The 22,238-nt window shown below is 38.6% G+C and overlaps 1 protein-coding gene across 1 annotated transcript in view; it reads left to right on the forward strand.

Annotated features, from left to right (window-relative positions):
• The window catches only part of LOC148853224 (RING/U-box superfamily protein), a 53,221-nt gene that overhangs the window by 21,624 nt on the left and 9,359 nt on the right, over positions 1-22,238 (forward strand). The window contains exons 3-6 of the mRNA XM_088944939.1: positions 482-650; positions 15,723-15,811; positions 15,923-16,087; positions 16,264-16,341. Of these exons, the coding sequence (XP_088801065.1) occupies positions 482-650; positions 15,723-15,811; positions 15,923-16,087; positions 16,264-16,341 (501 nt within the window). The remainder of the gene's footprint in view (positions 1-481; positions 651-15,722; positions 15,812-15,922; positions 16,088-16,263; positions 16,342-22,238) is intronic.

Raw genomic sequence — 22,238 nt, forward strand, 5'->3', positions numbered from 1 at the left:
TCTCTATTTTCTGTCTTCTTTGTTTTTTGAAGGCTAGATCTGCAAAACCTGTTACACCTTGTATTACACATCTTTCTTAAATGAATTTTATATAACAATGAAATGAAAAATCACCTGATTTGGCACATGATGGTCCTATTCCAATTTTGCTGGTGCTGATTGATTGTGTACTGCTTCATATATTCCAATTTTGAAGGTTTCTTCATTTACTGACAACCATTGTTTCACCAATCTGCTTGATGTTAATTGTAGATTCAGCATTTTGTTGATTTAAGAAGTTATGTTCCTGATTTAAGAAGTTAATTGAAGGTTTCATTAGAATGATGCTGTGCTTTTTATGCTGTTTCAGCTGCTTTCCCCCTCTACCACTTTTCATGATCAGCAGTATTTTGGTCTCTGTTATGAAGATAAATGTTGGATAAATCATGGTAGCTGTTGCCATTCTTTCTAGTTACTTATAAAATCTTATTTGTTATTGCAGGGAGAGAGAAAATTTTCTGTTCTCATTGGCATCTCTATTGTTTTCATGCTTCATGTGGTTGGTGTTTACTGGTGGTACCGGAATGATGATCTTCTATATCCATTAGTCATGCTTCCTCCAAAGGCAATACCACCTTTCTGGCATGCTATATTTATCATCATGGTGAATGGTATTGACTGAACCATCTGAATTCTATTATGTCTACATGTTTCATATCTCTATTGGTTCATTTCTTGTTGTAGTAAATAATAACTAATAATGGTGGAACGGGATACAGAAGATCTAATATTCAACAGTGTAGGTCAGTTAAGCTTAAAGTTACAATATGGAAGGAAAAAAATTGTTAAGTTCATGTTCATCACTTTACTTGCCACCAGATGGCTTGATCATGTGATCTAGGCATGAATTTTGCAAATTATGGTCAATTTACAAACAACCAATGAATCTGTGATCTAGGGATTTGTTTTTTTGTTCTTTAGAGAGGATGCAGCTCTTGCCTCTTCAGGGGAAGTTTGCATTAGAAGTTGTTTCTTTATTAGGAATTCATGTCAAAGTTGTAATTGGTGAAGAAGTCAATTTTTAGAAGCTTCTTTAGGAGTTCTAGCCAATTTTGAACTCAGACCAACCATGAGTATGAGTTAGAGTCTTGAAATTAGGGAAAATAAATCTATACAAGTTCTACATTACTGCCATAGAGGAGGAGGGCGACAATTGGACCAATGTTTTCCCGATGGCTTAGTTCTTTTTGATGTTGATGCCAAATTTTCTGATGGTGCTGATTGCCCCAAGGAGCTTTCAGGTGCTGATTCGTAATAGCTCCTCTAGACGTTCATTTGTACAAAAAGCCTAGGTGTTGATCCTAGGTTGTCTTTCTTCCTTTTTGTTAGATCAGAAAATGTTATTTTATTAAATTGTGAAAGTGGATTAGCACACTTTGATAACAAGAGTGTAACTCCCCACATAAACTAAAGTAAATTGCAAAGATGCCCAATAAAATTGCTGTTTTGTGAACCCTTGTTTTGCCAGGGCATAAGCCAGCCCATTTGCACCTTCTAACCCACTTGAAATCAGCATTCAAGTCCTTTGCTAGCCTTTCAACTTGAAAATATGTTTGAGAGTCCAAGGAATTTGTCTTTTCTTTTTCTTTTTCTTTTTTTTGTCAGCAACACAGAAAGAATTCCATTAATAATGAGAGAAACATGATTACAACAAGAAGTTGTGAAAGGAACCAGCTATAGAAGCTGTCCCAAATCAGTACTACATTTGAGCCCAAAACATATGTGTTCTATGTAACCCTTGCTTGGCTAAGCTATCTGCCAAGCTATGAACAGTCCTCCTCACCCATTTCACTCGGATTAACATGTCCTGTGACAGCCATTTGAATTTTCTGAATTCATTTCTCAAATGCCATGCGACCCCTTCCCCTCTAACCAGCCACTTAACCACAGTTTTAGAATCTCCCTCAATAATTAGCCTTCTAATACCTAGTTCTTTTGCCTTCTCAACCCCAAAAACTGCAGCCGAGAATTCTGATCTTGCCACATCACCCTGCTCCACAGGGACAGAGCATAAAGCAATTATGTTCCCCTCTTCATCCCTAATGACTCCCCCAATACATGAGGGCCATGAGTTACCCAACAGCTCCCATCAAAATTCAGTTTCTTCAACCATTTATTGGAGGAGACCAAACCTCAACGGATCTTTGTCTTGTAGTTGAGGATGCCGCAATGGTACCCCAAGCTCTGAAGAAATCTTCAATCTTGAAATCCGAAAACAACTTCAAACTTTTTGCCCAATGAGCTACCCTCAATGTTATAAATTCAACCAAGTCTTCCTTGCTTCGTTCCTTCTCTTCAAATATTCTTGCATTTCTTTCCTCCCACACAGTCCAAATTAGTGCTGCTCTAGTGCTTCTCCACAAGGTCCTACCCCTCTTTTTTGTACAACTAATGCTAGTAGGGCTAAACAAACCCTCCAACCTATCAGGAGAAGACCACCTGCATCCAAAGAGAGAAGTAAACCAATCCCAAAGAAAGGTAATAAATGGGCAGGAGATAAGATGAATCACAGTCTCACCATTCAACTTGCAAAGAATACACTAGTTGGGGGACAAACACCAGTTTAGTCTCTTCCTTTGAAGTAAACCAAATGTATTAATGCTTCCATGAAACACTTCCCAGCAGAAGGCGCTAATTTTAGGTGGATTAGGAGAACACCAGACTTCCTTGACTGGGGAAGAATAGGACGAAGAGGTGGCAACCAGAGAACAAGAGGACTTGCAAGAGAAATCCCCAATAGAATTAGGTCCCCATATTCTAGAATCCGAGCCACGTTCACACAAGAAAACTGAATTCAACAAGCTCAAAAGATCAGTCATCATAGAAAATTCAGATTCTCTAAGGTTTCTAATGAAGCCAAAATTCCAATCCAATCCTGTGGAGAAGTGATGCTGAGTAAGAAAGTCATAAATGAGCCTACCCTTAAACCTAGAAACATCAAAGAGAGAAGGGAATTTGATACCCAGAGGGGTATCCCCAATCCACACATCCTCCCAAAACCTGATTTTTTTACTAGAGGCCAAGTCATACCTGATATAATGTAAGAAGGTAGGAAGAAGATCATGGATGGCCATCCATGGGGTAGCCAAGGTAGCTCTACGAAGACATCCTACATCCCACCCATTGCTTGATATGCCATGAATACTTGCCACAACCTTGTGCCATAACTTCTCATTTTCATTAGGAAACCTCCATAACCATTTGCTGAGTAAAGCTTGATTCTTCATCTTAACATTACCTTTTCCAAGCCAACTTCTGATTTCAATTTCACCACTTTTCCCATTTGACCAAGTGGTCATTTTTTCCCCCCGGTTCCTAGAGATGTAATTCCTCTTGTGGCATCCTAGAGTTGTAATCCCTCATAAGTTTTTTAATTTTCTTCAGTACCTCCTGTGGCATCCTAAACACTGACATGTAGTACACTGGAACCCCACCCATTGAGATGTAATTCCTCTTCCACCTAGCTAATCTCTTGTCAACCCTTTCCACCATTAGGGCCCAAAAACTAGCTGATCTAGGGTTATCTCCTATAGGTAAGCCTAAGTATTTCATAGGCTACTCACCTTTCTCACAACCTAAGAAGTCTGCCAAGCTCCTCAAGAGTTCCTCATTGATATTGATTCCAACCAGGGTTCAAAGTATCGGAAAGGCAATTTTAAGATACGTATCGGGATACGCCTTGGATACGCATGTGTATTGAAGAAAAACTAAGATGCGCATAGATACGCTTGGAAACACTATAAATACTTTAATAAATTCTTAAAAATACATCAACAACACCAAATATAAGACCTCAATGAGGTATATATGCATTAAATTAATATATTTTAATGGTTTTATGAAGTAATATATTATAGCTAATTATAATTTCATTAAAAATCCTATGCTTAACTATAATTTATAAATTATAATTCTTAAGTTTTAATGTTTTATGGGATGAGAAAAACCCAATTCTCTAATCCAACCATGAAACATGCATGCGCACAACTTCTATGTGAAAATATAACAATAATTATTTATTGTTTAAATAATTATTATTTATTTATTCGTTTCCAAAATTTATAAAAAATAAATAAACATTATATATTATATTCAAAAAATAGTTATTAAAGAAGAAATTTCAATTGTGGATATGATAGATCATCCATAAAATTATAATATATTCAATCATTGTGATCAAATGATAAATTATAATTAATTAATTATTTATTTTTTAATTGTAAAAAATAAAAAATAATTATTAAAGAAGAAATTTCAATTGGTCTATGGATATGATAAATCATCCATAGAATTATAGTATATTCAATTGTTATGATCAAATGATAAAATACAATTATTTATTATTTATTTTTTAATTCTAACAATATAAAAAATAAAAAAATATTAAGGAAGAAATTTCAATTGCTCTATGGATATGATAGATAAATCCATAGATCTAAAACATATTTAGTCTTTATAGGCAAAGAAAAAACTTACATTTTCAAAATTTTTGTTAATTTATATTTTCTCTAAATATCTTCATGAAATTTCCATAAATCTATTGATAGCACAAAAAACTGTGGTTTTGAATTTAAGAAATGTAGATCAACATAAATTTAAACATTCAAGAAAAAAAAGAAATCACAAGATATTATAAAAGATTGAAAAAATTTACCTATTTTTGCCATATGTTTTCAAAAGTTGAAAAATCTTTAAAAAAGTTAACGATTCACACTTGTTTCTTGCAAAATTTTGCAAAACAAGCACTTTATGAATGAAGTTTGGAGTTTTAGAGTCATTTGGGGGGTGAAAGAAGGCTTATTTCGGGGAAAAGAAGCTTGTTTCCCCCCTTAAAAGGTATGATACGATACGATACACCCCATATCGGGCATATCGTGTCGAAATTTTAAACCTTGATTCCAACAAAAAATCAGAATATCGTCTGCAAACTGCAAATGATTGACCAAAATATTATCTCTCCCTACAAACCAACCCCTAAACAATTGCAGACAATTTGCTCTTGAGATCAGTTTGCCTAGTACTTTAGCCGCCAAGGTGAACAAAAAAGGAGAGAGAGGGTCACCTTGTCTAAGTCCCCTAAAACCCTCATGGAAATCATACACTGTCCTATTAATAATAATTGAGTAGTTAGTAGACCGCAGACAAGCCTTAATCCATTTACACCACAACTCTCCAAATCCACACATCCTCATAATATCAATTAAGAAGTTCTAGTCCACCAAGTCATAGGCTTTTTCCAAATCCAATTTGACAGCCACTCCCCTTCTCTTTAATATTTTTTGAGCCTCCACACATTCATTAGCAATAAGAATTTGGTCAATGATCTACCTATCCTGCACAAATCAATGGGGGGATCACTTTCTTAATCCTCAAAGACAACACTTTTGCTATAACCTTATAAATGCTTGTGATTAGACTAATAGGTCTATAGTCTATGGGTTGTATAGCATCGTTCTTCTTTGGAATCTACGCTAAAAAAGTAGTCTTCAACCCCACATTGATTACCCCCATTCTATGGAATTCAGAGAAGACTCTGAAAACATCTTTGATTATTATCCCAACAATTTTGATAGAATGCCATGCTGAATCCATCAGGCCCAGGGGCTTTTGATCTATTCATAGAGAAAACTGCTTCCTTGATCTCTACCTCTTCAAACCTTCTCTCCGAAAAATGTAGTTGATCCTCACCCAAAGTTTTCCACTTCAACCTTTCGACCAACCACTTTTCATTTAAAGGCCTTCTATAGATAGATTTGAAATGCTCCGAGAAAGCCTCTACAATCTCTGTCTGCTTTGCACCCCACTCTTCCCCACCATTAGTGAGCTAATCCAACTCTTCCTTCTCCTTCCATTTGCCAATGGCAAACCAAGGTAATTAAGGGGTCAGTTTGCTATGGCAAACCAAGGTAACCAGGGTATGACTTGCACTCAAGCAATCTCATTAATTTTTGGGAGCATGTTTGGATTGGGGACTCCTCGCTAAAAGACCAATTCCAACCTTTTTGCCCTTTCCACTTTTAAAAATGAACTGGTGTCTTCATTCATTGTTCCTTCTAATTCAATTTCTGGGGTCAGCTGGAACTTGGGCCTGCGAAGAGATATCAGGGACACAGAGCTTGATGGTATCTCATCACTGTTATCCATTCTTGAAGGGGTGTTCTTAGAGCCAACAAGGGCAGATAGTAGAATTTGGACTCTCACCCCCTTTGGTTCTTTCACTTGTGCCTCTTTCTTTAGCGCTCTCACACAGTATTCTTCTACGTGCTTGTCTTTCCCTGTTAAAGAGGTGTGGTGTCATCCTATACCTCCTAAGGTTGGGAGTTTTTGGAAAGAGTTAACACAACAGATTTACTTCAAAGAAAAAGACCCAATAGTTGTTTTTGTCCTCATTGGTGTGTCCTCTGTAAAGCTGATGGTGAGTTTGGACATCACTTACTAATCTCCTATCGGTTTACTAACACCATTTGGGAGTGGTGTACTTCTTTGTTTGGGTGCAGGTGGACCCCCCTCAAATGTCAAGCCTATTCACATGTATGCCGTTTCGGCCAACAAAAAGGGCCAAGTTTATGTGGAGGTGTATGAGGGCTGCAGTCTGTTGGACTATTTGGGAGGAGAGAAATTCATGAATATTTACAGATAAGGAGAGAAGTTTGGAAGCAATGCTGGAGGTCATCCACATTAGGGTTATACGCTGGCTGAAAATCTTGGCTCTGTTCGCAGAATTCTCAGTTGATGAACTGCAAAGAAAGTGGAAGATGATAGCAGAACTTGTTCCAATGAGGAAGGCCTCAAATGTTTGTTGGATCCCCCCGCTCCATGACTTTGTTAAATTGAACTTTGATGGCAACAGCTTGGGCAATCTAGGGCCATTCGGAATAGGAGTGATAAGAGATGAACAAGGAAGCTGTTAGCTATGTATTCTGGACCAGTTGGGGTGGGAGATTATTTGAGAGCTGAGATTCTTGCAGCTCTTGAAGGGGTACAAGGAATCAAAGATATGCATATTAACAAGTTGATCATAGAAGGAGATTCTGAAGTGGTGGTAAACTGGCTGAAAGAGGATAGTCTTAGACCTTGGAATTACAGTAATGAAAAGAGGAAATTCAAGTGGTTGACTAAGGACATGGAAATCCAATACAAATGGGTAAAAAGAAGTGTGATCTCTTTGGCAAATGGTCTAGCTAGACAAGGGGTGAACAGACATTCTATTTTTTGGACTGTCTTATAAATTTTGTTCTTTTGATGCTTAATGGTTGTTCTTGGGAGCTAAGATTGTTTAGCCCCCTTGCCCTGTAATTTTCTCATATTTTTAATATTAATTTAATCCACAGTTATTGATAAAAAAAAATGTGCTAGAGCTGCTGTTTGCTGGACGGTCTGGGAAGAAAGAAACCAAAGACTATTTCATGGAAAAGAAAAAAGGCAAAGAAGCCCTCATAGAACTTGTATATGTTAGGGTGGCCCACTGGGTCAAGTCTTTGAAGCATTTTGAAGCCTATTCAGTAGGAAACATCATTAGAAACTGGGAAGAAGTGGCTCGGTCAGCTCCTATGTTTAGTGATATTAGACCTGTTTGGACTCCACCAGACTTGGGTTTCATTAAACTAACTTCGATGGTAGTAGTGAAGGAAATCCAAGCCTTTCAGGCATAGGTGGTATTTCCAGGAACGAAGAAGGTCGAATTATGGCTATGTTCTCAGGACCTATTAGGCTGGGGGGACTCACTGAGAGCTGAAATCCTGGCAGTTCTAGAAGGAGCTAAAAGAGCTAAGCAGTTGAATATTAGTAAGCTGCTGGTGGAAGGAGATTCTCAACTAATTGTTAGTTGGTTGCAGAACAAAGAGTCCAGCCTGTGGAAGTTCTCAAATGAAAGAAAGAAAATCAAGCAGCTAACTCAGAACATGATTATAAGGGTTCAATGGGCTAAGAGGAGTACCAACTCCATGGCTGACACCTTGGCTAAACAGGGGATGGGAAGAACTAATTTCTTTTGGACTGTCTTGCAATATGTGTTTTCAGGTTTGAAAAGGAGGGTTAAGACATTTTACTCCTCCAATCTGATTGTAACTTACATATCTATTTCAACAAAAGTGCTGTTATTGATAAAAAAAAAATCAATAAAAGAATTAAACTGCCTCATTCTTGATGTTATCCTTTGTCTACCTCCAATTGGCTCACCCACAAATCTTATAACATTGAAGTCACCCCCAATACACTAGGGCCCTTCCCAAAGACCCCTAATGTCCCCTAGCTCTTCTCACAGTTTACTCCTTTCTCTATAAGAATTTGGCCCGTAGACATTTGTGAGGACCCATTCAAACCCATCTTGCAAATTCCTTAACTTAATAGACACTGAGAACTTACCCACTAACTCTTCCATACATTGAATTGCCTCTTCTTCGCAGATTGTTATTATTCCCCCCGAAGCTCCCCAAGAAGGAGCAAAACTCCAATTAATATTCCTCTCACCCCAAATGCTTCTTATCCGTTTCCTATCGACCACCTGAATTTTTTATTCTTGGATCAAAACAAAATCTGGTCTCTCCTTCCCTAATACCTCTTTAATTGCTCTCTTTTTGTTGCACTTCCTACCCCCCTTACATTCCAACTAATGATCTTCATAATCGCAGCAAGAACTGAACGCAAGCCCTCTACCTTATAATCCCCCCTTTCTCCTACCTCCTCTAGCGCTAAATTCCTTATCCCCTTCCACATCATTGATTAGTTTCTCCACTTCATTTAACTTCCTTCTTCTCTATCCTCCCTTATTTTTAATCTCTTTACTTTCAACCCCATCTTGTCAGCTAGCTCCATCATTGGATCCCTCTCAAATTGATGTTCCCCGCTTCTTGTATTCCTTTCCACCTCATTGGTTCCTTCCTTCTCTGTAGACCCTAATTCCCCATCCAAACCCAACCGCGCTGCTTCTTTGGTTTCCTGCAACCTATTCTCTCCAGCCTCCAGGACAAACAACCCTCCTTCCCTATCTCCAACTATTTCCTTTTCAATAAGATCTTCTTCACCCAACCCCTTTTCATCAGGCACTTCCAATGGCATATCAGTGACAAGGGTGGGGGCTGAAATATCTGTAGAACCAAGAGAAGAGGGATTAGTACCAAAAACTGAACCCATAGTGTTATAGGGGTTTACCAGAGGTTGATGAGGGCGACTGATTGTCCAACAACAATGGAGAATGAGAACCTTCAAAACCTTGATTTTCTTGTTGATTCACCAAACCCCTGTTCTTAGCTCTTACATTTTGGGAAGGTAACAAGGTATTAGCAGACTTGACCAACATTGGTATTTTGTCCCCCGCCAGAATGTTCATTGCAGTTTCCTGATTACCCTGCCGAAGCACCAACTGATCGTCTTGCCTTTGTCACTCGATTGGCTTGGTATCCTTTCCCCTTTGAAATTCTCTATTCCTTTCCTGACTCTTGGAGAACTTCTTTAAGCCGCTCCCTCAGCACAACCACACTTCACCTTCTAAACGTTTTGTAGATTGGAACTGGCTTACACTTTGCAGGCCCAAGTTGAGGTCATCAGCTTTTCCTTCCTCAAAGAGAGAGCCTACCAATGCTTGACTCATCTTCAGAAGATATGTCATCGACAGAATCTTCACAATCCACCCAATGGTCATCATAGTTGTCAAGGCGACGCCTAGGTGGGTGCCTAGGCGACAAGGCGCCCTTTGAGGCTCGCCTCACCTGATCGCCAAGCAGTTTTGTACTATTTATTGTAAAATACTTTTTTATTCTTTATTTTTTGACATTATAATTATAAAATAGGCACTATTAAACTAAAATAATTCATTTTGTGTGTTTATATACTAATTTGTTTTTATTATTTTCTTATTTGCTGGGATTTAATCAATACAAACATTGCTAAATTCTGTATTGAACCCTCAAAGACTTTAAAATCTGAATCAATAAGTACGGAAGAACTTAAAATTTTGTCTAATCAACACATTTTCTACTACTTTTTTTTTCTCTTATTTTTCTATAGAAAAATAAGTGTTCAGGCCCTATATTTTTTGAATTTTCTTATGTTGATTTTCTATACTTTAACATGAACTCTATACTTTTCTTATGAAAATTATGAATAATTATTAAGGAAATATGGCTATGGTACCTAGGGAACTACCCTAGGATCTATTTTTTCTATATAAAAAAAATCCATCGCCTAGGCAACAAGGCACCTCCCCTGACGCCCAGCCTTGCCTTGGCGCCTTGAAAACTATGGTGGTCATCCTCTTCCATTTCCTTCCATTCTGCCTTTGCCCTGTAATAGCGAGGATTAGGTCTGTCTCACTTCGCCCACTTCAACTGCGTGGAAAGAGCCTCTGTTCAGCCATCAAAGTTCAGTTCAACTGGTGGTCATCCTCAAGAGGTTTCCATTTCCAATCTTACTGCTTTTGTTCTAGACTACTATGCTACTTCCTTCCAAGTTCTTATAATGTCAATGAATAATTATAATTGGAAGCAATCCAAGGTCTTGACCCCAAAAAAGAACCTTCACTTTTATGTTTTTCCTCTTTTCCCACACCACCCAAGCCTATCCCACCAAAAAGGAACCTTCACTTTTGTTGCCTCATGAAGCTTGGGTTGAAGATATCCACCACCTCTTGAGGAGGGATCCACCTGCAACCAAAGAGAGGGCAGGAAGACTCCCAAGCACGAATCACAAAAGGACATGAGATTAATAGATGGGCAAGGATCTCTCCACTTTCCATACGGAGGAAACAAATATGAGGAGAGTGGCAACAACAAGGCCTCCTTTCCTACAGCATATCATAAGTATTTACCTTTCCAAGGAAAGTAGTTCAGCAAAAAGCTTGGATTTTTGGTGGGATAGGCTTACACCAAATTTCTTTCACGGGGAAGTCCACCCCTTGAGGGTCGGGTAAAGCTAGATGTGTGAAGAAAGAGGAGCAAGAGAAAAGTCCATCTGCGGAAACTACCTAGAGTCTAGAATCCTCCAAATTTGGGTATAGGGTAACTATCTTCAAGATTTAAGTTACTCTCTTTCTCTAAGACCTCTTCCAAAACCACGGTTCCAGTTGAGGCCTGAAGGGGAAGGAGTGCCCAAATTGGAAACAGTTTCATTTTTGAGAGTTGAGAGGGCAAAAAGTTCACGTTTGTCTTTTTCTTTTTTGTATTTTGCAGGTTTATCTTGCATCAATTTGTTATTGTAGTAGTTGATCCTGCATCAATAGTGATAGTAGAGTGTGATGCAAGGTTTGCACTTAGGATTTCAAGAAAAACTAATCTGGTTTTTGTTGGTTTGGATCTATGTTGTAATATTTTTTCCTGCATCAAGTTAGTCAAGCTTTTATTGGGTTCATAGATCAGATTCTTCTTCTTCATATTAAAGAGGCTAGATCATTAGTATTCAGGTATATGGGTATCTAGCCCTCATCGTAACCACCCAGGTTTATGGAATGCAAGGATTGAAACCATCCAAGAGAGGAATGTTACTTTGCTAGGGAAATGGCTGTGGAGATTTTTTGTTTTTTTGTTTTTTTTTTTGATGAATGAAGAAATTTATTAATTCAGAAAAAACAGTGCAGGAAACACTGAAGAGGCACGAGCTGTTACCTCTTCAGAAAAGTATTGCATCAAGTAAATCAGAATTAACCATAAATAAAATTACAAAGCAGCCCAAAATAACTGCTTCCTTGTAGCCCCCTGCTTAGCTAACCCATCCGCCACGGTGTTTGCTGATCTTCCTACCCAAAGAGAGGTAACAGTCATATTTCTTGTAAGCCAATTGACTTTTCTTAAAATCTCTGTGTTGCCACATGGTTGAAGCTGGGTCTTTCAACCATCCCACAACAATTTGAGAGTCTCCTTCAACTACCAAGTGCTGAACTCCTAATTGTTCTGCAGTCTGAATACCTTGTACTGCTGCTAAAATCTCATCTCTATTAGAGTCTCCCATTCCCACGGGGCCTGAAAACAAGGCTAATATGTTGCTGTGGAGATTACCTAAAGATAAATACAAGTTGCGGACAAAGGTTATCTTCAGTATTCATGGGCTTGTGGCTGATGTTGGGTTTTCTAGATTTTGGCTAGGGCCTCCAAAGCTTCTCGCTGGAAGTCCATTTGTGCAATTTCACCATCCTTTTGCCATTTGTCAAGTATAATCCCTGTTCTGGAAATGGTGTCAAATACTGGGGTCATGTGTGGTTGGATAATTCTCCTTTAAAAGAGCAATTTCCCTCTCCTTATGCCATTTCCAATCGTTAGAATGAGCCTATTTCTTCTTTCATTTTTTTGATTGGAAATGGTAATTTCATTAATACAACTTAAGAATAACTTTCCAGAGTCAAGTACAACTGTCAACCCCTAAATAGGTGTTGAGCCCCTAGTAATCTTTCTTACAAAACTGGCTAGAATATTCTCTCTCTCTCACAGTCCCTTGTTTAGCCAATGTGTCAGCTAAACCATTAGCTGATCTCCTTGTCCATTTGAAGCACGCACCGATCTCCCTTGTTGTGTTGAGGATTTCCCTTGTGGTCTGTATAAATCCAGACTCCCAACTTACCAAATTGCAGCCATTCAATCAACAATTTAGAGTCTCCCTCTATATCAATTTGGTGTATCCCCATCTATTTGGCATATCTTACACCTTGAAGCAAGGCCATCACCTCCGCTCTTAATGAGTCCCCCACTCCTTGGTCCTGAAAACATAGCCACAATTCTGCCATTTTCATCTCTGATTACTCCTCCTATACATGAAAGGCCCAGGTTACCCCTAGAACTCCCGTCGAAGTTCAGTTTCACTCTTTGTTGTGTTGATGGGGACCACAATTCCTGCACAGGGTTTTATGGAAGTTGTAGGTGCCACCACTTCCCAATTTCTACAATTTCCTCCTTGGATTTCTCCACTCCTTTAAAGATCCTATTGTTCCTTTCTTCCCAAACTGACCATGAGATAGCTTCTCTTGTGGCTCTCCACATTAATCTTCCACGTCTCTTTGATTTCCTGAAAAAGCTTGGGTCAAAAAGGCTTGGCATGTCCGGGGGAGGTGTCCACCTGCAACTAAAGATAGAAGAGAACTAGGCCCAAATAAAGCACAGAAGTGGACAAGAAATCCATCGTGCCTTTTAGTTCGCCATTTGGTGAGGAATTGGAAAGTTGTTGCTGACTGAACTCCTAGTAAGGTTGCGGTGAGACCAACCTAGTCCCCTCCTCCATGTGGCTTTTTTAAGCCAAAATTTGATGGAAGTAGTGAAGGAAATCTGGGTCCCTTAGGTATAGAGGGCATCTTTGGAAATGAGGAAGAATCATTGTTGGAGATTCTTTGAGGGCTGAAATAATGGCTGTGATGGAAGGTCTTCAACGGGCTGGAGAACTGAACATTCAGAAGCTAGTAATTGAGGGGGACACAAAGTTAAGTTATTGAGTGGTTGAAGAAGGAAGAGGAGGCTGGATGGTGGTGCTATATTAACGAGAAAAGGAGTACTTGGTTGTCTTGGGGAATGGAAATCAATTTGAAATGGGTGAAAATGAATGCTAATTCATTCACTGATACTTTAGCAAGTGGGGGGTGGGAAGGGATCACTATTTAAACCTACAATACATCATAACTCAGGAAAAATCCTAGATCTCAGCTGAGAACAAAGGACAGAAGCCTGAATGTCCTTTGCCACCGCCACCCAGGAAACTATCTTTCCAAATGCAAAGGCAATCAAGCAATCTATGCTAGCGGCCTTATTTTGAAAGATCCTTCTGTTTCTTTCCATCTAGACTGTGCATAAGATGGCTGCAGGCATGACACTCCAAATGCACTTCGCCAATTTTGAACCACCCTTCAGCTCCCAACTTCATATCATGTCCATAACTGAACCAGGCATACACCATTGCAGCCCTACCCCCGATAAAAAGTGATTCCATATTGCAGCTGTAACCGAACAGTGAATGAATAGGTGCCTGCCATCCTCCTCCATATCTCCACAAAGAACACACAGATGGTCCTGAATCTGAACACCCCTTCTAACCAGGGAGTCTTTCGTAAGGTATCTGTTGAGAGATGCAGTCCAAACCAAAGCATTCACTTTAGAAGGCACCGAAGGGTTCCAAATTTTCACCACTGGAAATTTAGGATGCACAGCTTCATTTAGAACCTCCGCAAAAGAGCTAACCGAGAAATTACCATCCACACTAAACTTCCAGATCCAAGAGTCCTCAGACGACGAGTCAATGGACTGCCTGTGAAGCAGCCCCAAGAGATATTCAACTTTCCCAATTTCCCAGTCCTGAAATGACCTTCTAAAAGAAGGGCTCCAAATAATAGTGCCCCCACTCACTTCAAATTGACTAGCCACCGATCCATTCTGATTTTCCACAATCTGAAACAACTAAGGGAATGTATTGTAATTTTGCTTTTTGTATTTGGGAGAGTTAAGACAGATTCTCTCTCCCCTTATCCCCTTTGTACACTTTCTTTATTATTATAATAAATCAGTTCCTGTTATTCAAAGAAAAAAGAATGCAAGGATTGAAACTATCACAATACCAGGATGACAAGGGTGAAAACAGCCATGTGAGCCTCAACAATCCTTGGAGCTGAGAAGTTGATGCAACATGTTTGAAAAGCCTGAAGTGGGTGAGGTTCAATCTATCTGCGTGGAAGACATTAATCACTCTATATTTGGTGGGAAGACTTTTATACTCAGCCACTCAAGAGTTTGTTTCATATTGGGAAGTACAAGAATGCCAATGACAGCTTTGTTATCCTATAGAAGTTCTTGAAAAGGAATAGATGCTCCATAGGTTATTGGAGTTCCATGCTGATTGGGTGGTGGTCGTTGGCTCGGAGTATCATTAATGATAATTATTCTTTGTTGATTTGGATTAATGTTGTTGGATCCCCTATACACTTGGTGTATTTAGACCTCCAAGGTAATCGGTGATGTTTGTGGGCAATTCATTGCTCTATGTTAAGGACACATCATGGATTTCCATCAAACAAGCAAGGGTTATTGTTATGATCGAGGATATGCACATTTTTCCTTTAGATATGGATTTAAGTTTTGCTGGAGAAAAAAAATACGAGATTAGGATCTTGATTTAAGGGGAGGATTTCAGTACTTTTTTTTTTTAATTTTTCTAGTTCAAGAACAATCCAATCTTCTTTAAAATACCTGTAAGTATCTCCAAAAACCAAAAATAGAATAGAGTTGCCATGATTTAATCAAGAGAGAGTAGTGAAAAGAGAAAAAAAATCAGAAGAGCAAGTTGCAGTAATTTTTCTTCAAGAATCTGAAAATAACAGCAATACCCTAGCAATTATCTGGTTTGCCTCACTATAGATGTTTGCTGGTGCTTGGTATAGCTTAAAATTACCTTGTATTAGTTTATATGTTATAGGAGTTCCTGTATTAGTAATGCACATTGAATATTTCTTCAAGAACATGTAGGGAAAAGCCATCAAAATTGTTCCCTCTTGATGAGGGATTGATCAAAGTTGGTGCTTTTATTTTAGTTTTAGTTTTTTATTTTTTTATGAGTGCATTTTTAGTTACTTTCTCTTGTTTATGGCTGTTGAGCATACCTCTCCCTCATCAGCCTTATCTTTATGGTTATTAATGAAATCCTTGCTATTTCTCATAAAAAAAGAAAAATGAGTACATTTGTAGTTTCAAGAGTATTTTCTTAAGAGTTGGTTTGCTCTTCAGATACAATGGTGCGGCAGGCAGCAATGGTCATAAAGTGCATACTGCTAATGTATCACAAGAATAGTAGAGGCAGAAATTATCGGAAACAGGTAATATTTTTTTATCAGAATATGATATGCAATTAACCCCCTTTTGTATGTTGGGGACATTCATGGTGTAGAAGACCAGCCTTAGGATCTATTTGGAATTTTGGATTTCAGGGTCAAATGTTAACTTTAGTTGAATATCTGCTGCTGCTTTACCGTGCCTTGTTACCAACACCTGTCTGGTACCGGTTCTTCTTGAACAAGGAATATGGAAGCCTTTTTTCATCACTAACTACGGGATTGTACCTAACCTTCAAGCTTACTTCTGTTGTTGAGAAGGTAGTATTTTCTGCCAACTATTATTTATATCTGTGCTGTGGCTATTTAATGCTTGTCCTGCAACTGATTTTGAAGAACATAATTGACTTTATAGTGAGCAGACTTTCTCTTTATATATTTTCTTTTTTTTTTTGTTCAATTTGTTTCTTATTTTTTCTGGGTTCTTTAATTTTCAGGTCCAGTCCTTCTTTGCGGCTTTGAAGGCACTGTCACGTAAAGAGGTCCATTATGGATCTTATGCTACATCTGAACAGGTATACTATTTTACCCCCTGAAATATATTTTTTACTTCTCCAGTTTTGAAGTTGGAAACTGCACCATAGGGAATTGAAAATGCAGTCCTTTAGTGGATTTCAGATATTGAATCGATTAAAAAAGTATTTCATGTTTTGCTTATTTCATAGTAGTGCAACAGCTGCTTTTGAGTTAATATGTAGATGAAAGGATGTACAATCAAAACAGAGAAAAAACTTCTATGGCAAATTTGGACAAAAGTCGTGTAGCAGGGACTAATATGGAGGAGAGTGTCCTAAGTTTGGTAGAGGATGGCATATTCCTTTGACCTACTTGGGACTTCCCCTAGGAGCCAACCCTAAGGAAAGCAAATTCCGGAACCCAGTTGTAGAAAGATGTGAAAAGAGACTGGCTGCTTGGAAGAGGAGTTACACCTCTTTGGGAGGGAGGATTACCTTGATAAGATCTACTTTGGCTAACTTACCTATCTATTCCCTCTCTATTTTTAGAATCCCTCCAAGGGAAGAAGAGAAGTTAGAAAAAATTATGAGGGATTTCCTTTGGGAGCCAGGAGAGACAAGAAAGGACAATTTAATCAATTGGGGGAATTGTGTGTAAAAGTAAGGAAGAGGGTGGAGTAGGTCTTGGGAATGTGAGAGAAAAACATGGCTCTTTTAAGAAAATGGTTATGGAGGTGGTCGCTTGAGCAGGAAAACTTGTGGGCTAAAGTAGTGGATAGTATTTGCGAGATTGGAGAGTGGCTAGGATGCTGGGGTATCACATCAGGCTACTTTGGCAACACCTTGGAAAGCAATCCACAATGTGCTTCTTCAATTCCTCAGTTTTATCAGGTATGGTGCTTGTTCAGGAAACCTAATCCGCTTTTGGGAAGACATTTAGTTTGGTCACTGACCCCTAAAGGACTTGTTTCTTTCTTTGTACTCCATTTCCTTGTACAAAAATAAGGCGATTTTGAGCTTTCTAGTTCTTTCTACTTCACCTTTGAATCTTGATTGGGATTTTGGGTTTCGAAGGGGGCTGAGGGATGAAGAAGCCACCTTTTTGACAACGCTTCTCTTTCTTATGGATAAAGTTTGCCTAGAACCCTCTAAACCAGATAGGAGAATTTGGTGTCCAAATCCCAAAGGTTTCTTCTCTTGTGCCTCTTTCTTTAAAGCTCTTTGCTAGTCCTCTTCCTCTTTGTTTTTTCCTTGAAAGGAAGTTCGGTATTAGCTGATCCCTCCTAAAATCAAGGCTTTCTGTTGGGAAGTGGTATATAGGAAAATTAACACTTTGGACTATTTATAAAAGAAGCGGCCTTTATTGAGTATTTCCCCAAATTAGTGCACTCTATGTAAATTTGATGGTGAATCTTGTTATCATTTATATATTTCTTGTTCGTTTGCTGCAGAAATTTGGGAGTGGATTTTCTCTTTGTTTGGGTACAGGTGGAATATGCCATTGGAGATTAAATTGATGTTCAATCCATCTACATATACTTAGCCGAAGAAAAGGGGGAAGAACAATGTGGAGATATTCTAGAAAAGGGGGAAGAACAAGGTGGAATATGCCATTGGAGATTAAATTGGTTTGGACTTCATGGGAAGAAGAAATGCCAGAATCTTCCAAGGGGAGAGAAGTAAACAACAAATTATGGATTATGTCATGGCTAAAACTATACATTGGCTTCAAACAGTGGAACCGTTTAAATGTTTCTCCTCTGATGACATTTGGAGGAATTGGTTTTCAGTAGCTTCTAGTTCAGTGCAGAAGGCTAAAACACAACTGATTTGGACACCACCCATGGAAGGCTTTATAAAACTAAACTTTGATGGGAGTAGTCGAGGCAACACAGGCCTATCTGGAATTGGAGGAACCATTAGAGACGAGGATGGGAATCTGAGAGCACTCTACTCAGAACCGATGGGGAATGGAGACTCGTTAAGGTTCAGTTTGGAATGAGTACAAATACAAATATGTACAGTACATATGCATACAGGATAATACAAAATACAAGGTTTTACACTCAACATATTTGTATTTGTACTCCTTTCAAACTGAACCTAAGGGCTGAACTGTATGCAGCCCTACAAGGTGTACAGAATGCAAGAGAGATAGGTGTGGAGTGTTTGGTGATAGAAGGGGACTCCTAGGTGGTGATGGGTTGGCTTAGAGATACAGAATCAGTGGTATGGAGCTATAGAAATGAATTGAAGAAGTTCAGATGGGCAACACAACATATGAATTTAATCATACAATGGGTGGGAAGGGAGGCTAATTCATTTGCTAATTGTTTAGCCAAACAAGGAGTAACTAGGGATCAGTTGTATTGGGACCAGTTGTAATCTTTGTGCTGCTTCTTTTCTTTTAAAGGGTGAGGCTGCACCTTGCGTCTCCTGTTCGGATGCTTGTAACAGTCTATCTTTCGTTGATAATGAATTCTTAATGAACTTTTATTTATCAAAAAAAAAATCTTTACATTGGAAATGAATCAACACTATACAAAAAAATCCCTATCCACCACTTGTTTAGCTTAGGAATCTGCCATCAAGCTCAAAACCCTTGTAATCTGTCTGAAAGAGAAGTTCAAAGGAGCTGACATGTCACGGACCTCATAAATAAGGTGAGCCAGCCTCCAAAGGCCAAGCCCAAGATCCAAGCTGGAAGCTAATCTAATAGTGTTCCTAGAATCACCTTCTACAGCAAGAGTATTCAATAACGACTTAGCAACCCTCAGAACAACCAGCAGGGCTTTAACTTCTGCTTTGGAAGCATCTGCTATACCAACAGACCTGCTGTAAGCCCAAATCACACTACCTTCCATATTGATAACAAGGCCATCAATTCCAGCCGCCCCTCCGTTCTTCTTCCATCCACAGTTGGAATTCTTGAATTTTATCAGAAAACGCCGTCCAACCTTCTCTCTCCCTTCCTTCTGGGATTCAAGCCAACTGCTTCCTGTTTTCACCAAAGTTTTCTGTTACAACAATGAACCACCCTTTCATATTTTTCCTCATTTCTACTTCATACCCTTTTCCCATTATGCCCAAAGAGGTCTTCCATCCCTATTTTTTGACTGAATATACTTCTCCTTCCACAAACCCTTTCAGCCAACAGCTTCACCCACTAGAAATATTGTCACTCTCTTTATCTTCCCTAAACTTCAGAGCAGCAGCACCTCCATTCTTCCCTTCCTCAAACACAAACTTTTTTTGCTTTGACCTTTAGCGCTCTTCTCCATCTCATTGTCTCTCAGTACTCTCCATCTCCCATCCTTGTCAATAAACGAAACTATCCCAGGAAGAATTGCAACAAGGATCTAGCAACCATACAGTTTATGAGGAGATGATCGATGGATTTTCCATCCTTCATGTTCATAATGCAAATGTGAGGAGACACAAAGCTGGATCACCTATATTAATGTTTCCTCAAGAGGCCTCCTAAACAAAAAAGGAAACCTTTAGAGGAACAAAAGGGAGACAAATTCTTCTAACTAGAAGAAATGGAGGCAAAGAGCTCACAAAGAGCTGATGAAAGAAACCTTCAAGGGTTGTACATTTTTTTATCATTAACAGAATTAATTCATTAGTGATTAAAAGAAAGAATATACATTACTATCAGAAAAGGGAGAGATAAACTCTCTTAGCTCTCCCCAAGAAATTTAAATTACAACATAGCCCCAAAAAAAATGATCTCTTCCCACCCCTTGTTTAGCCAATTCATCAGCAAAGGAGTTTGCATCTCTTTTTACCCATTGAAGTCTAATTTCCTTACAAGTGTCATCCATTTAAATCTCCTCTTCTCATTAACATAGTTCACCGACTCACCTCCTTTTGCAACCAGCCTATCACTAACTTTGAATCACCTTCTATAATCAATCTCCATATATTCAAATCCTTTCTGTTTTTCATAAAAAAAAATCCTTGGTCATTAGAACACCTTCCATTAGATCATTACAGCCAAGGTTTCAGCCCTTAAAGAATCACCAACATCAATTGGACCTGAAAAGAAAGCATGTATTCTTCCTTCATCATTCCTTAAAAACCCTTCAATGCCTGAGGGACCAGTGTTTTCTTCACTACTACCACCAAAGTTCCAATTGATGAATCCACCAATTGGCGGGGACCAAGAATACCTGATAACAGCAGCATAAGAGGCTGGATCAGCCACTTCCTTCCACTTTCTATGCAGGTCATCTGCAGATTTATCCTCAAAAAGCAGGGATTTCACCCAATGGACCATCCTGATGGTAATAGTTTCAAGGCTTCTCTGCTTCTCTCCTTCCCTGAAAAATTCACATCTTCCATTATCCATCAAGCCGCAGCTCTTGTTTACCACCATAAGATTCTTTCCTGTTTCTTAGGCCAACTGAAAAAAGTACAAGCAAACAAGCTTTGTACATTTGGCAAGGGTTTCCACCTACACCCAAACAAAACAAGTGTTATGCATTATTTAAAATATTCAATATTACAAACTTAAGTCTTTCTTGGAAAATATGGGGTTGGTCGTTCAGATGGTATATGCATCAACAACCTGCTGGTATATTTTTTTTTCCTTCACCTTTAATGTGCCTATTAAAGTGATGACAAAAATTGAGAAGATAATTAGGACTTTTTGGTGCACTCTGGAGACAACAATCATCTAGTTGACTGACATACCATTTACCTTGGAAAAAAATATGAAAAATTACCTGGAAAGGAAGATGAAATGCTGAGAATGGGTAAATAAAAGACAAAAGGATTTCCTTACATGGGACTATGATACTCGGATACCTATGCATGTTTAGCAATCTGATGTCAGATGAGATACCAGATGCTGCATGGATACATCTAGATGTACTTTATGGCATTGACACTTATAAAATATGTTAAATGGTTTGTTTTAACAAATTATACTATAAAAAGATCCAAAGATGTTAGGAAAAAGGACAGCTCAGTGCATGAGGCTCCCACCAAATTTAGCTAAATATGAAAAGGCATAAGTCTTGAAAAATGACATTTAGCTTTAAAATCTAGATCCGAAAGCGTGATATAAACATATAATATGGGATACCCATACCTATATTTTTGTCCAGAATTGTAGGACAGTAGAAGATAGCGTCATTATCCACATTTCCTGTTTTCATGTTTGTGTCCATATCTGTATCTGGGCATCATAGCATGAGAAGTGGCTTTGGAGGTTCCAAAGAGGGTATAGACCTTGTTGGTTAATGGGGGTGTGGCATAAAACCTTGGAAATCCTGGGACATGGCTCGTGCATCTTTTGATAGAGTTTTCAGGCATGACCTCATTTTGAGCTCTATGATCAAACTTTCAGAAGAGCTTCAGTGGAGGAACATACCAATTTGTCTTATATACCATGTTTTTACTCCATACCGCTGTATAAGTTATGTTTGGTTGCTTGCTTCCCTTGTTTCTCATTTTCCATTTGAACTTTCTGGGGCTTTCCTTTTAGAAGGAGCCTAAAGGATTATGATAGTGAGGAAGTGGTGCTTACTTTTAGATTTGATGAAGGATGTCTTTTTGATTCCAGGGGGTGGGGTGTTGACTTTTAGAGTGTGGTGGGTGGGTTAAGCTGTTCTTTCTTTTGTTGGAAACCAATTCAGTACAGGGGCATCAGAAAGGTGTTGGCAAAGATCAGCTAACTGAAAATTCAGGTGGCTGACTAGAAACATTTTAGTCAAAGTTCAATGGGTACAATGATCAATTAAGTGCATGGCTGATACTTTAGCAAAACAAATGGGAAACTAGGGATTAGTTTTTTGGGCTTGATTGTAAAGCAAATTTAATTGCGGTGTACAAGGAAAAAATGTAAAGCAAATTTAGTGCCTTATTGTGCAGGGTTTTGTATATGTTATGTTTTATCAATTTAATGAAATACTTTACCTTATGTAAAAGCAAACTTAATTGGGAGAGAT

The sequence above is a fragment of the Nelumbo lutea genome, chromosome 5, assembly GCF_056320005.1.
Source record: "Nelumbo lutea isolate HS-2025 chromosome 5, American lotus-T2T, whole genome shotgun sequence".
Classification (NCBI taxonomy): domain Eukaryota; kingdom Viridiplantae; phylum Streptophyta; class Magnoliopsida; order Proteales; family Nelumbonaceae; genus Nelumbo; species Nelumbo lutea.